Genomic DNA, 12,704 nt, shown 5'->3' with positions numbered 1-12,704 from the left:
CTTCATTCTCTTTTGGCTGCATAGTATTGGACATACTATTCAGCCAGCTCCTTTAGGTGGGAATTTTGAGTTTGGTACACAATTTTGCTAGAACAGGTGCTACTGCAACGACAGATAATATCCACAACTTTGTGGGTGTGTATCTTTGGGATAAATTTCCAGAAGTGAATTCTTGGGTCAAAGAGTAAATGCATGTGTAGTTTTGTTACATATTGCCAAATTCCGCTGGTTTTACACAATGTGCGCACCATCCCCAATGTATGAGGGCGTCTGTTTCCCTATTGCTGTGCCAACAGGAAGTTTTAACATTTCTACTCACCCAAGTGGTGGGAAATAGTACAGCACTATCGTTTTTATTTGGATCTCTCTTTTTTACGAGTGAAGCTGAGTATTTTTCCGTATGTTTAAGTCATTTTTGTATGTGTGTATTTTCTGTTCATAAATTCTGTCTGATTTTCAATTGGGTTTTTGCTCTTTTCTTGGAAACCGGCACCACCACCTTTCAGCCATGCATCACAGAAAAGATTCCCTTAATTTTATTTTATTTCTTTCCCTTAATTCTAAAGAGCTCTTTAGGTACTAAGGACATTAGTTCTCTATCTGCCATGTAAGTTGCTAATATCTTGTCCCAGTTTTTAATTTTTGCCAAACAAAAGTGTTTTTTAATGGAGTCAAATTTATCAATCTTTATATTTTCTGGATTAAAAAAATTTTTTTTTATTGAGTTCAGAGAGGAAGAGAGAGAGAGAGAGAGAGAGAGAAACATCAATGATGAGAGAGAATCATTGACTGGCTGCTTCCTGCATGCCCCACACCAGGGATCGAACCCACAACTGGACATGTGCCTTGACCAGGAATCGAACCGTGACCTTCTGGTTCATAGATTGATGCTCAACCACTGGGCCACGCCGGCTGGGCAATATATTTTCTGGATTTTGAATCATAGTTAAAAAGGCTTCCTTCACATACATATTATTAAGGAAAATTCACTCATGTTTTCTTCTACTACTTCATGTAGTTTTATTTTTCACATGTAGATCCCTGGTCTGTTTGAAGTTTATTCTGGTACAAGGGGCCCGATGAAATTTGTGCAAGAGTAGGCTTCCCCCCACCCCACTACCTGCACCAGCTTCCCTCTGGCCACTGGGAGGCACCTGGGACCCAGGCTTCCCTTGAAGCCCGGCTTTGCCTAGAACAGCGGTTCTCAACCTGTGGGTCGCGACCCTTTGGGGTCGAACGACCCTTTCACAGGGGTCACCTAAGACCATTGGAAAACACATATATAATTACATATTGTTTTTGTGATTAATCACTATGCTTTAATTATGTTCAATGTGTAACAATGAAAATATATCCTGCATATCAGATATTTACATTACGATTCATAACAGTAGCAAAATTACAGTTATGAAGTAGCAACGAAAATAATTTTATGGTTGGGGGTCACCACAACATGAGGAACTGTATTAAAGGGTCGCAGCATTAGGAAGGTTGAGAACCACTGGTCTAGAAGGTCGTCCGGAAGGATGTCCTGTCTAATTAGCATATTATGCTTTTATTATTATAGATATGTTTATTCATCTGTGGATCCAGTTTTATATTTTTCCAAATGGCTGAAACTACTGGTATGAGATGGGAGCTGATTGCTCCTGGACATTTTGGCAGAAGATTTTTTAATTATCATTTCCAGTTTCTTTAGTGGATATTCATTTATTCACGTTTTTTCTTCATTATGCCAGTTTTGACATATTACACATTTTTTCTAGAATTTTATCCATTTTGTCTGTTTTGAAATTTATTGATGTAAAGTTCATTAATTGTTTTTATTAAATAAATTTTCATTGATTTATTTTTAGAGAAAGAGAAATATAATATGCAAATGAACAAAGTAGGGAATGTAAAAGGGGGAACAAGGACAGACACAGCATAGGTAACAATTTTTTTTTTATTTAATTAATGAACAGTCTGGCCAGGTTGGAGTGTTGTCCCGATCGCCAGGGTTGTGGGTTTGATCCCCAGTAGCTTTTTCCTAAATTATTGAGCAAGGTATCAGAAATATTTTCACTTAGGAATGCTTTCAGCTTCAGGTTAAAGAAAACATGAATGAAGGCGGTTTATACAAATAGGTGGGGTTTTGTTTTGCTTTGTTTTGTTCTGCATTACAGTAAGGAGTGTGGATGTAGGTGGCTGCTGGCCTTGGTTCAGGTGTTTAGACAGGAGCCTTCTTGGGCTCTTCCTACCTTCCTCCTTGGCTCCTGAGTGTGTGGGATGTTTTGATCTGATGACTATCAGCTTACCTCATGATCACAAGGCAGCTGTCACACTCCAGACAGAACATCCATGTCCAAGGCAAGAAATAAAGGGATGAGATATTATAAGCAAAGCACCCCCTTCTGTTAGAAAACAACATATCCTGCCCGGAAGTCCCAGCACTCCCACTTACATGTCATTGGCCAGAACTGGCACATGGCCCACTCTAATGGCTTGGGAATCCCGGAAAGCAAGTATGTGGTGTTTTTAGTCTCCGATGTGGAGATGAGTAAGGAAGAAGGGGGCTGGGAATGGCTGTTGGATTATCCACCAACAGTGTGTGTCACAAACAACTGGCTCATTTGTTTTCAATCTTCCTTGGTTTATCACTTCCTGATGCCGTTGGGATGAATCCTCACTCTGGTCTTGTTGCTCCTCCTTTCATTTCGGCTGTAATCATTCTGCTATTCAACCCATTTATGGACTGAGGCACTGGGGCAGGTAATGATCCACCAGGACCCTGGGGGGGGAGGGGGGGAGCAGAAGGGAAGGGGCATTGGTGAGCACAACAAAAAGTCTCTCACATACCCAGCCCTCTTCACCTCCTTTTCTTCGTCATTGTTGTTCTTAGAGAATTTCAAGCAAACAGAAGTTGAGGGCAAGGATGCCCTTCCAATTCATGACCGTCATTTTCTTGTCTCCCCACCTGTCGTCAGTCACCTCTTGCCCACTGGATTATTGGGTTATTTTAAAACAAATCTCATTTTTAGTAACTTTCCTTTCTCTAACGTCTGCTCTGCCTGAAGTTAACATAGTTACTCACACTTTCTTTTGATTAATATCAGCACGGTATGTCTATTTCCATCCATTTATTTTTCATCTGTATGTGTCTTTATATATAAAGTGGGTTTTTTTCCTTTTTTTTAGTAACAACACCTTTACTGCATTGTCCAGCCAAGAACACAAACACAACACTTTTTAAAAAAATATATTTTATTGATTTTTTACAGAGAGGAAGGGAGAAGGATAGAGAGTTAGAAACATCAATGAAAGAGAAACATCGATGAGCTGCCTCCTGCACACCCCCTACTGGGGATGTGCCCGCAACCAAGGTACATGCCCTTGACTGGAATCGAACCCGGGACCCTTCAGTCTGCAGGACAACACTCTATCCACTGAGCCAAACCGGTTAGAGCAAACACAACACTTTTTAACTTAAGAAAAGCGCCAGGCAATTCCTAGTTCACTACAACTACTACCTACAGCAAAAATTTATATTTCTTTATTGATTACAGAGAGGAAGGGAGAGATAGAAACATCAATGATGAGAGAAAATCATTGATCAGCTGTCTCCTGCATGAACCCCACTGGGGATCAAGCCCACAACCTGGGCACCTCCCTGACCCGAAATCAAACTGTGACCTCCTGGTTCACAGGTCGATGCTCAACCACTGAGCTATGCCGGCCGGGCGTGACATCTTTTCTTTACATTTTATTTGTGTGTAGGTTATTGTAGGGGAGGAAAACTCTTTTTTCCTTCTACCCTTCTAGGTTCTCTGCTGGGGCTGTAACAAAAGACAGATTAACAAGAGAAAAACACAAACAAAGAAGAGAAAAACAGTTCATTAACATCTATATCATTATATATATATATACATATTTATATATGTATATATGTGTGTGTATATATATACACACACACATATATATATATATATATAACTCAGAGATGAGTAATTCAAAAGGTGGCTAAAAGTTGGATTTTATATACATCAACAAAGAACAATAGATTTGTAGAAAAATGACAGGACAAAGGAAAATGGTTTTAGTCTTCTAAGGACTGGAAACTGAGAAGGTAAATGTATGAGGGGAACCCTAGCTGGTTAGGCTCAGTGGATAGAGCGTCGGCCTGTGGACTGAAGGGTCCTGGGTTCGATTCCAGTCGAGAGCACATGCCCGAGTTTCAGGCTCAATCCCCAGTAGGGGGCATGCAAGAGGCAGCCAATCAATGATTCTCTCTCATCATTGATGTTTCTATCTCTCTCTCCCTCTCCCTTCTTCTCTGAATTTAATAAAAAATATATATTTTTTTCTCAGCCTTGTTGAAACAAGGCCACCAAAAATTTGGTTGCCTCCTCAAAAAAATTGGGAGAGAGAGAAGATCAATAAAAATATTAATATATATATTAAATATATCAATAAAAATATTAATATATATATATATAGAGAGAGAGAGAGAGAGAGAGAGAATAACAGTGTGAGGTAGATTATTCTCCTGCCATCTATAATCCTGTCTCCAGTAAAGGAAATTTATATCCTGTTTTTAGGCAGAAAGTTTTGCCTGTACTTGCTGCTTAATTGCCTTCAATGTAAAATACACTTGTAATTCTTATATAAAGGCATATTTGGGGGTGATGTGTTCTGATTTCCTTCATTATTTTTTTCCTGAACGAATTGAAAGTTGCAAACTTCATGACTTTTGTGCCAAAAATGTCTTTCAGCGTGCATCTCCAAGGAATAAGAACTTTCTCCTACAAATTCACAGCATCAATTTTTTTAAACCATGATCTAAGCAAGATTCATGCTTTGCATTTGGTTGTTGTTTGTAGTCTCTTTTAATCTAGAGCAGTCTTTGTACTTTTGTTTTTTTCTTTTTTTATGGAGAGTGGAAACGCAGTCCCCCACTACCACAAATTATGCAGTGGAGTTTACTACTTTCCGGGAAATCGCAGGGGTCCGTACATCCAGAGTGCAATGGGAAAGCCTCGCTCTGGGAAAACTACCTTTGTGATCCTGGTATCTCCCCTGCCAGGTAAGTATTCTTTTTTCTCTTGATAGGGATTTTGTGGAGACCAGAGCGGATATTTTATAAAACACCTTGCATCCTAAATTTGCCTGATTATTCCCCATGGTGTTGTTCAATTTGTTCCTCCATCCCCTGTCTTTGTTGGCAACAAGAAGTTAAATCTAAGGCTGGACTAGATTTAGGTTAAACATTTTTGGCATTATTATCTCCTGAATGATCCTGTGCACTCGGAAACAGATAATGGCAGATTGCCCCACTACAAGTGATGCCGTGTTTGATCACTTGGTTACAGTGGTCATGGCCGCATTTTTTCAAAGGTATGCTTTCCCTTGGCAAATTGTTAATGGAAATAAAATGTGGAGCAACACTGTCACCGTGCACCACCCTATACTCAGTAACCTTTCACCTAGCATCCACTGAATCATGTTTTTCATTGGGAATTGCAATATAGTTTTGTGTTTTTTTTTAAATTTCAGTGGCTGTATTTTTTAAAGTTTTTCAGTTTGCTTTATTTTGAAATGTCTTTTTTCACATATTGCTCTATCCTTTCACGACTTACTTTTTATACTTGCTATCTTTTTTATCATTAAGCATACCGATTGTATATAGACTTTGTTCTTTTACCAGTGTGAGGAGGGAAGGGCTTTTTTCTCTCTGTCGTGGTGATGTGTCCATGGTAATATGCTATAGTTGCTAGCATAAGTAAGTGTCCCTAACCTAATGGCTTTGTATTTGCTAAGATTTTAAGGGTTTCATTATTCTCAGACCATGGGCCTCTCTAGGGTCGACTCCCCTTGCTGCTCTGACTTCTCTGTTCTTTTTGGGACAGAGAAGTCCCAAAAAGGAATTCTCAACTTTAGGAACTTTAAGTTTCCTGTGTAATTGACTGTTTTTGTTGGACCACTCAATATTAATTTGACTTCAAATTTCTATAATAGGAGGGTATGTGAATCAGAAACAAGTTCTGAGGGCTGGAGCTTTATCTCTCATGCACGGCTGGCCAGCAATTCACCGGGACTTCCCAAGGTTGGGGAACTGGAAATAAAGTCCCTACCAAAACCCAGGTGCCCCACGGACTCCACACTGGTCTTGGGAAGCAGCAGGGAAGTTTGCAACTACCTGGACCCACATGTAGAAAAGCAAAAAAGGTGGAGATAGATCTGAATTTACATCACCCTTCTAACTCAGGAGGTATAGAAAATAACATAATGAACACCCATGATTCATATAAAAAATAAAATTCTATATTGTTGAGTACTCCTCTCTAATCACATTGCTCTCTGCCAGAGGCAACTGCTCTCCTGAATCTTAGTGTTTAGCATTCCCAAGCATATTTTTATTTTATTTTTTTAATGTATATATTTTTTATTGATTTCAGAGAGGGAGAGAGATAGAAACATCAGTGATGAGAGAGAACCATTGATCCACTGCCTCCTGCATGCCCCACACGGGGGACGGAGCCTGCAACCCCAGCATGTGCCCTTGACTGGAACCGAACCCAGGATCCTTCAGTCCGCAGGCCGACGCTCTATCCACTGAGCCAAACCAGCCAGGGCTCCCAAGCATATTTTTATTATTATTTATTACACTAGTGGCCCGGTGCATGGATTCGTGCACATTGAAAGGAATCGGGCTCCCTCCTCTCTGGTTCTGGGGTTCATCACTACCAAGTCAACACAGCTTGGCAGCTCCTGCGTTGAGCGTCTGCCCCCCTGGTGGTCAGTGCTCGTCATATGTACCGGCTGGTCGGACAGTCACTTAGACTTTTATATATATAGACTAAAGGCCTGATACACGAAATTTGTGCAAGAGTAGGCCTTCCTTTCCCTGGCTGCCAGCACTGGCTTCCCTCAGGCACCCGGGACCTGGGCTTCCCTCGCAGCCCCAGCTTCATCTAGAAGGTCGTCTGGAAGGATGTAGGGTCTACTTAGCATATTTCGCTTTTATTATTATAGATATATATGTATCCCTAAACAATATACCACTTCTCTCCCTAGGATGGCTCTCATCCTCAATACTTCATCAAGATTGTTCAAGGTCACCAATGACTTAGGTGCTAGCAACATTTTTTAAAGCATAGTTTTTTTTAAAATTAATTTTTAAAAATTGATTTTTAGAGACAGAGGAAGGGAGAGGGAGAGAGAGAAACATCTGCTGCCTCCAGCAGGCCACCTACTGGGGATTGAGCCCTGACCGGGAATTGAACCAACAATCTTTTGGTGCACAGGATGATACCCCACCAACTCAGCCACACCGGCCAGGGTAGTGCTAGCAGATTTAAAGAATATTTCTATGCTCTTCACCCTCTTTCCTGCTCTCCGGCGGCCGCAGCCATGAAGGTCGAGCTGTGCAGCTTCAGTGGGTACAAGATCTACCCCAAACACGGGCGGCGCTATGCCAGGACCGACGGGAAGGTTTTCCAGTTTCTTAATGCAAAATGCGAGTCGGCATTCCTTTCCAAGAGGAACCCTCGGCAGATAAACTGGACTGTGCTCTACAGGAGGAGAAAGCACAAAAAGGGACAGTCGGAAGAAATCCAAAAGAAAAGAACCCGCCATGCAGTCAAATTCCAGAGGGCCATCACTGGTGCATCTCTTGCTGATATAATGGCCAAGAGGAACCAGAAGCCTGAAGTTAGGAAAGCTCAGCGAGAACAAGCTATCAGGGCTGCCAAGGAAGCAAACAAGGCTAAGCAAGCGCCTAAAGAGACAGCACTGGCTGCTGCTAAGGCTCCCACAAAGGCAGCACCTAAGCAAAAGATTGTGAAGCCTGTGAAGGTTTCTGCTCCCCGTGTTGGTGGAAAACGCTAAGTTGGCAGATGAGATTCTTAAATAAAGACCTGACTATAACTAAAAAAATAAAATAAAAAATAAAAAAATAAAGAATACTTCTATGATTCTCGCCAGGTAGTTCAGTTGGTTAGAGTGTGGTGCCAGTAGACCAAGGTTGCAGGTTTGATCCCTAGTCAGGGCAGGTACATGGAGCAACCAATGAATGCATAAATAAATGAAACAAGTCAATATTTTTTTCTCTACAAATCAATAAAAAAAAATACTTCTGCCTTGGCCAGTGTTGCTCAGTGGTCAGATCACCAACTCTCACACCAGAGTCGCAGGCTCGATTCCCAGTCAAGGGCACATACCTGGTTGTGGGTTCACTCCCCCCACCTGGGGGTGGGCAGTGTGCAGAATGCAACCAGTCCATGTTTCTCTCTCTCTGTCTTGCTCACCTTCCTTCTCTTCGACTCTGAAAAGCAGTGGAAAAAAAATATATCCTTGGGTGAGGATTAACAAAACTACACAAAATTGAAAAAACATATGTCCTTATCTTTTTTTAAAATTCTTTATTAGTTAAGGTATTACAAATGTGTCCTTATCCCCCCCATTAACCCTCCCCCGAACCCATATTCTCATCCCCCTGTTGTCCATGTCCATTGGTTTGGCTTATATGCATGCATACAAGTCCTTTGGTTGATCTCTTCCCCTTACCCCTTCCCTCCCCTACTTTCCCTCTGGGGAGTGATAGTCTGATCGCTGTTTCTCTGTCTTTGGATCTGTCCCTGTTTATCAGTCTATGTTGTTCTCTATAATCCACAAATGAGTGAGATCATGTGGTATTTATCTTTCTCTGACTGGCTAATTTCACTTAGCATAATGCTCTCCAGTTCCATCCATGCTGTTGCAAAAGGCAAGAGTCCCTTCTTTTTTACCGCAGCATAGTATTCCATTGTGTAGATGTACCACAGTTTTCTAATCCACTCATCTGCTGATGGGCACTTAGGCTGTTTCCAAATCTTAGCTATGGTGAATTGTGCTGCTATGAACATAGGGGTGCATATATCCTTTCTGATTGGTGTTTCTGGTTTCTTGGGATATATTCCTAGAATGTCCTCATCTTTTTAAAAAAAATTTTAATATCTTTTTTATTGATTTCAGAGAGGAAGGGAGAGGGAAAGAGATAGAAACATCAATGATGAGAAAGAATCGATTGGCAGCCTCCTGCATGCCAAGGATCGAGCCCCCAACCCAGGCATGTGCCCTTGGCTGGAATGGAACCTGGGTCCCTTCAGTCTGCAGGCCAACGCTCTATCCACTGAGCCAAACCAGCTAGGGCCTATGTCCTCATCTTATCTGCCCTCTGTGCAGCTCTCCAGTTACTTTTTCCTTCACTTCTTCCTAAGCTTCCACGCCCTGGTTTTCCTCATCCCTTCAACCCCTGATCTCACTTCCTTTGCTCCTCTTCCTCTGCCCTACCTCAAAGTGCTGGCATGCCCCATGGCTCAGTTATGGTCTTCTCATCTCCAACTACACTCTCTCCCTAGGATATCTCCTCCAATTCCCTCACTCCAAATGTCATAAAATGACTGCAAACCTCTGCCTCTGGCCTTGATCTCTCCTTGAACTCCTAGCTTATATATCCAACTGCTTATTTGATATCTCTGCTCTGAAGTCTTCTGGACATCTGACTAAACGACCAAAATGAAACCCCACCCCCAACCTGTTTCCTTCACCCCTATTTCAAAAATGGATCATTATCCACTCAGTGTCTCTCACCAGAAACCAAGAGTCATCCATGATTACTCCTCCTTCACCCCCACACCAAACCTGTCAACCTAAATAATGAGGTAGAGTGAAGCAAACTCAGATGACCAGAAATGGAGTTTTGGGGAACAGCAGAGGAATTGCAATTCTGGAAACCCATGCTGTAGCAAGCTACAGGCTAGTCTGTTGAGGGTTTGGGACAGGATGTATATATGGGCAAGCAGCACAAAGGGGGTGGGGGGATTCAGCCAGAGTCCCAGCAGTCATTTCACTGACTTGAGGAAGAGGAGGGATTCTTAGTGGGTGTTCACTGTTCCGGAGAGAAGTCTCCATCTTCTGTAAAGCAGGCATTTATGGGAAATCAGTCTCTCCGTTCTCAAGTACTTATCACAATCTGAGGGCACAGGTGAGATTCTCCATTTCACGTCCTCTGGTTTCATTTTAGATTGAAATCCTTTCACAAACCGATCAGCAAAGACCCATTCACTCCACTTGCCAAACAAGATGCACCTGTAGTCCTTTCTCTTCGCTGTATCCCATGCTCACTACCTAGGCTAGGCAGGCATCCTCTCTGGCCTGCTAATGCTCTCACTTCAAATCAGTTCTCCACACAGCAGCAAGTCTGATCCGCAAAACACCGAATGTAACTCACATCTTGTCACTCTGCTTAAACTTCAATGACTTCTCATTAGAATAAAAGCCAAAAATCTCTACTACAAGCTACCAGATAGATGATAAATGACTTCACCTACTGCCGATCAGCCCACTGGCTTCTGGGTTCTTCCAAACCAAGGTTTTTCCTGCCTCAGAGCCTTTGCACACACCATTCTCAAATCATCATCTGGAAGCTCTCCACCCCCGTGCCCTCCACTCTGATATGGCCTGTTCCTCCTAGTTCTCTAGACGCAGGTTAAATATCACTTCACTTCACCTAAAGTAGGTTCCTCTATTATTCTCTAGTCCAGCTCTCAGTTTCCCTCAGAGTACTTACCACAATCTGTAATTTGCTTGTTACTTGTTTTTGCCCTCTGTTCATATTAGAACTAGAGGCCCGGTGCATGGATTCGTGCACTGGTAGGGTCCCTCAGTCTGGCCTGTGCCCTTTCGCCGCAATCCGGGACCCTGGGGGATGTCGGAGAGCTGGTTTCAGCCTGATCCTTGCAGGCCAGGCCGAGGGACCCCACTGGTGCATGAATCCATGCACTGGGACTCTGGTTTGCATAAAAGATCTTTGGTTAATCTCTTCCCACCCTCCCCCCTTCCCTCTGAGATTCATCAGTCTGTTCCATGTTTCCATGCCTGTGCTTTGAGCGTCTCCCCCCTGTTGGTCAGTGCACATCATAGCTACCGGTTAAATGGTCAAATGGTTGCTTAGGCATATAGACGTTAAGTCAAGGAGAGCAAGAACTGCTATCTCCAGAACAAACAAACAACAACAACAAAAGAACTACCTCTAGCACCTAGCACCATGCCTAGCACGTGGTAGACACAACATCTAGTGAATCTGTGTCTTCCACGCACTTCAAACATAAGTTCCTCCTTTAAACTCAGCAGTAACTCCCCGCGGGAGGAAACATGCTCCCCATGGTGCAAAGAAGGAACCCGAGTCTGGTTTCTAGCTCGTCTGCGTCACTGAGCTAGTGGCTGAAGGAGCCGGAGGCCTGCAGGTGCCCAGAGCCCTCGCTCAAACACCGCACCCGCCACCAAAGTTCCCAGTTTGGGGAACCCAGCGGTCCCCTCGGACATAAAGGTAGGAAGGAGCAACAGCCGCCCGCAGGCTCCCCGAGTTCCCAGCAGGCCCTGCGCTCCGAGGTGCTGCCGGACAAGTGGGCGGTCCCAGGCGCCGGAAGACCGACGGGGAACTACATTTCCCAAAAGGCTCCGCGGGGCGCGGCTGACTGGCGGAAGGGAGGCCGGCGACGGCGTGACGAAGCGCAGGGACGCTGGCGCGCGGGGTTTAAACTGCGGCGGTTTACGGGCGTTAGGACTTGGTCGAGTTAGGGGAGTTGGAGGTTCTCGGTGCTTTTTTTTCCCGGCGCATCTGCCGACTGACTGCCCAATGGACTCGACGCTTCAGGCTCGCTTGTTTCCCGGTCTCGACATCAAGATCCAACGCAGTAATGGTGAGGGGCGGGGTCCCGAGGCCGGGGGACCGTGGGCTCTGAGGCGTCTGAAATGACTACCCCTCCCCAGACGGCAGGGCCCCAGACACCGTTGGGGATGCCCCTGACCACAGATCCGGGTCTGTGCACTGGCAGTCCGTCTTCCCCACCCGGGCGGGGCCCTGCCTGGCGGTTGGCCCCCTCGGGTCCTCTGGGAGAGGCGGGGCTCCTTGGGGCTGGGGGACCTTCCGGGGGAGTTAGCGGTGCTAGCTGCCCGGGTCTTGCAGGGACCTCGGCTTCCTCGCCCGTTGCTCCCCTGTGAATACTGCGCACCTGCAGTGTGTCGGGCGCTGGGGCTCAGTGTAACCAGACAGATCCCTGCTCTTCAGGAGATTGTTCTGTTCTCTCTCTCTCTCTCTCTCTCTCTCTCTCTTTTTCTCGCCCTCTCGCCCTCGTCATTAGGAGAACCGTCAGGATGAAGGTAGGGGAACCCGAGGGCGCTAGAGCCTCAGCGCTGTGTTGAGGGACAGTTCACCCAAGGACTAGAGTGACTCCCCAAACAGACCTTTGCCCCACTCTGTAGGCTCCTTGGGGCGGGCTGAATCCTTATCCCCGTCAGCTCGGTTTTAAGACTTGTTCTCTGCCCGCCTCACTATGGGATGTGCTAAGGGTGAAGTGCCAGGAAGTTAGTCTCCTGTTAAAAAGAAAGGCAGCTGTCGTTTCATTCAGGTCAGCTCCACATTGAGAGTCTCTGTGGGATCTTTATCTTTTTAAAATATGTTTTTATTGGTTTTTAGAGAGAGAGAGAGAGAAACATGGATGAGAGAGAAACATGGATCAGCTGTCTCCTGCACGGCCCCCGGGGGATTGAGCCCACAACCCGGGCATGTGCCCTGACGGGGATAGAACCCGGGACCTCCTGGTTGCATGGATGACGCTCAACCGCTGAGCCACGCTGCCCCGGCTCTCTGTGGGATCTTAAAGTGAAAAGGATGGGTAACGCTG

At 44.6% G+C, this 12,704-nt stretch overlaps 2 protein-coding genes and 1 non-coding gene across 5 annotated transcripts in view; 2 read left to right on the top strand and 1 right to left on the bottom strand.

Moving 5' to 3' along the window:
* The first annotated feature begins 4,890 nt into the window (after window positions 1–4,890).
* Window positions 4,891–12,704, top strand: part of KIF2C (kinesin family member 2C) — a 32,221-nt gene continuing 24,407 nt past the window's right edge. For 2 of the 3 annotated variants that reach the window (XM_070404894.1, XM_070404893.1), the window contains exon 1: window positions 4,891–5,062. In XM_070404894.1, the coding sequence (XP_070260995.1) occupies window positions 4,909–5,062 (154 nt within the window). In that variant the 5' untranslated portion in view covers window positions 4,891–4,908. Of the gene's footprint in view, window positions 5,063–11,593; window positions 11,721–12,704 lie in introns of those variants that run through there. The other variant, XM_070404895.1, reaches the window with a different exon arrangement.
* Window positions 4,909–5,070, bottom strand: LOC139004584 (U1 spliceosomal RNA). The gene has a single exon (XR_011470455.1). It is a non-coding gene; the product is annotated as a U1 spliceosomal RNA (small nuclear RNA).
* LOC139003267 (large ribosomal subunit protein eL24-like) lies at window positions 7,354–7,931 on the top strand. The gene has a single exon (XM_070404897.1). It carries the CDS (start codon window positions 7,390–7,392, stop codon window positions 7,864–7,866), a length of 477 nt encoding a protein of 158 aa, XP_070260998.1. The 5' UTR covers window positions 7,354–7,389; the 3' UTR covers window positions 7,867–7,931.

Source organism: Myotis yumanensis, unplaced genomic scaffold, assembly GCF_028538775.1.
Source record: "Myotis yumanensis isolate MYYU_CA2020_CCGP unplaced genomic scaffold, mMyoYum1.0.hap1 SCAF_2, whole genome shotgun sequence".
Lineage (NCBI taxonomy): Eukaryota > Metazoa > Chordata > Mammalia > Chiroptera > Vespertilionidae > Myotis > Myotis yumanensis.
This window is presented reverse-complemented; position numbering and strand designations above follow the sequence as displayed.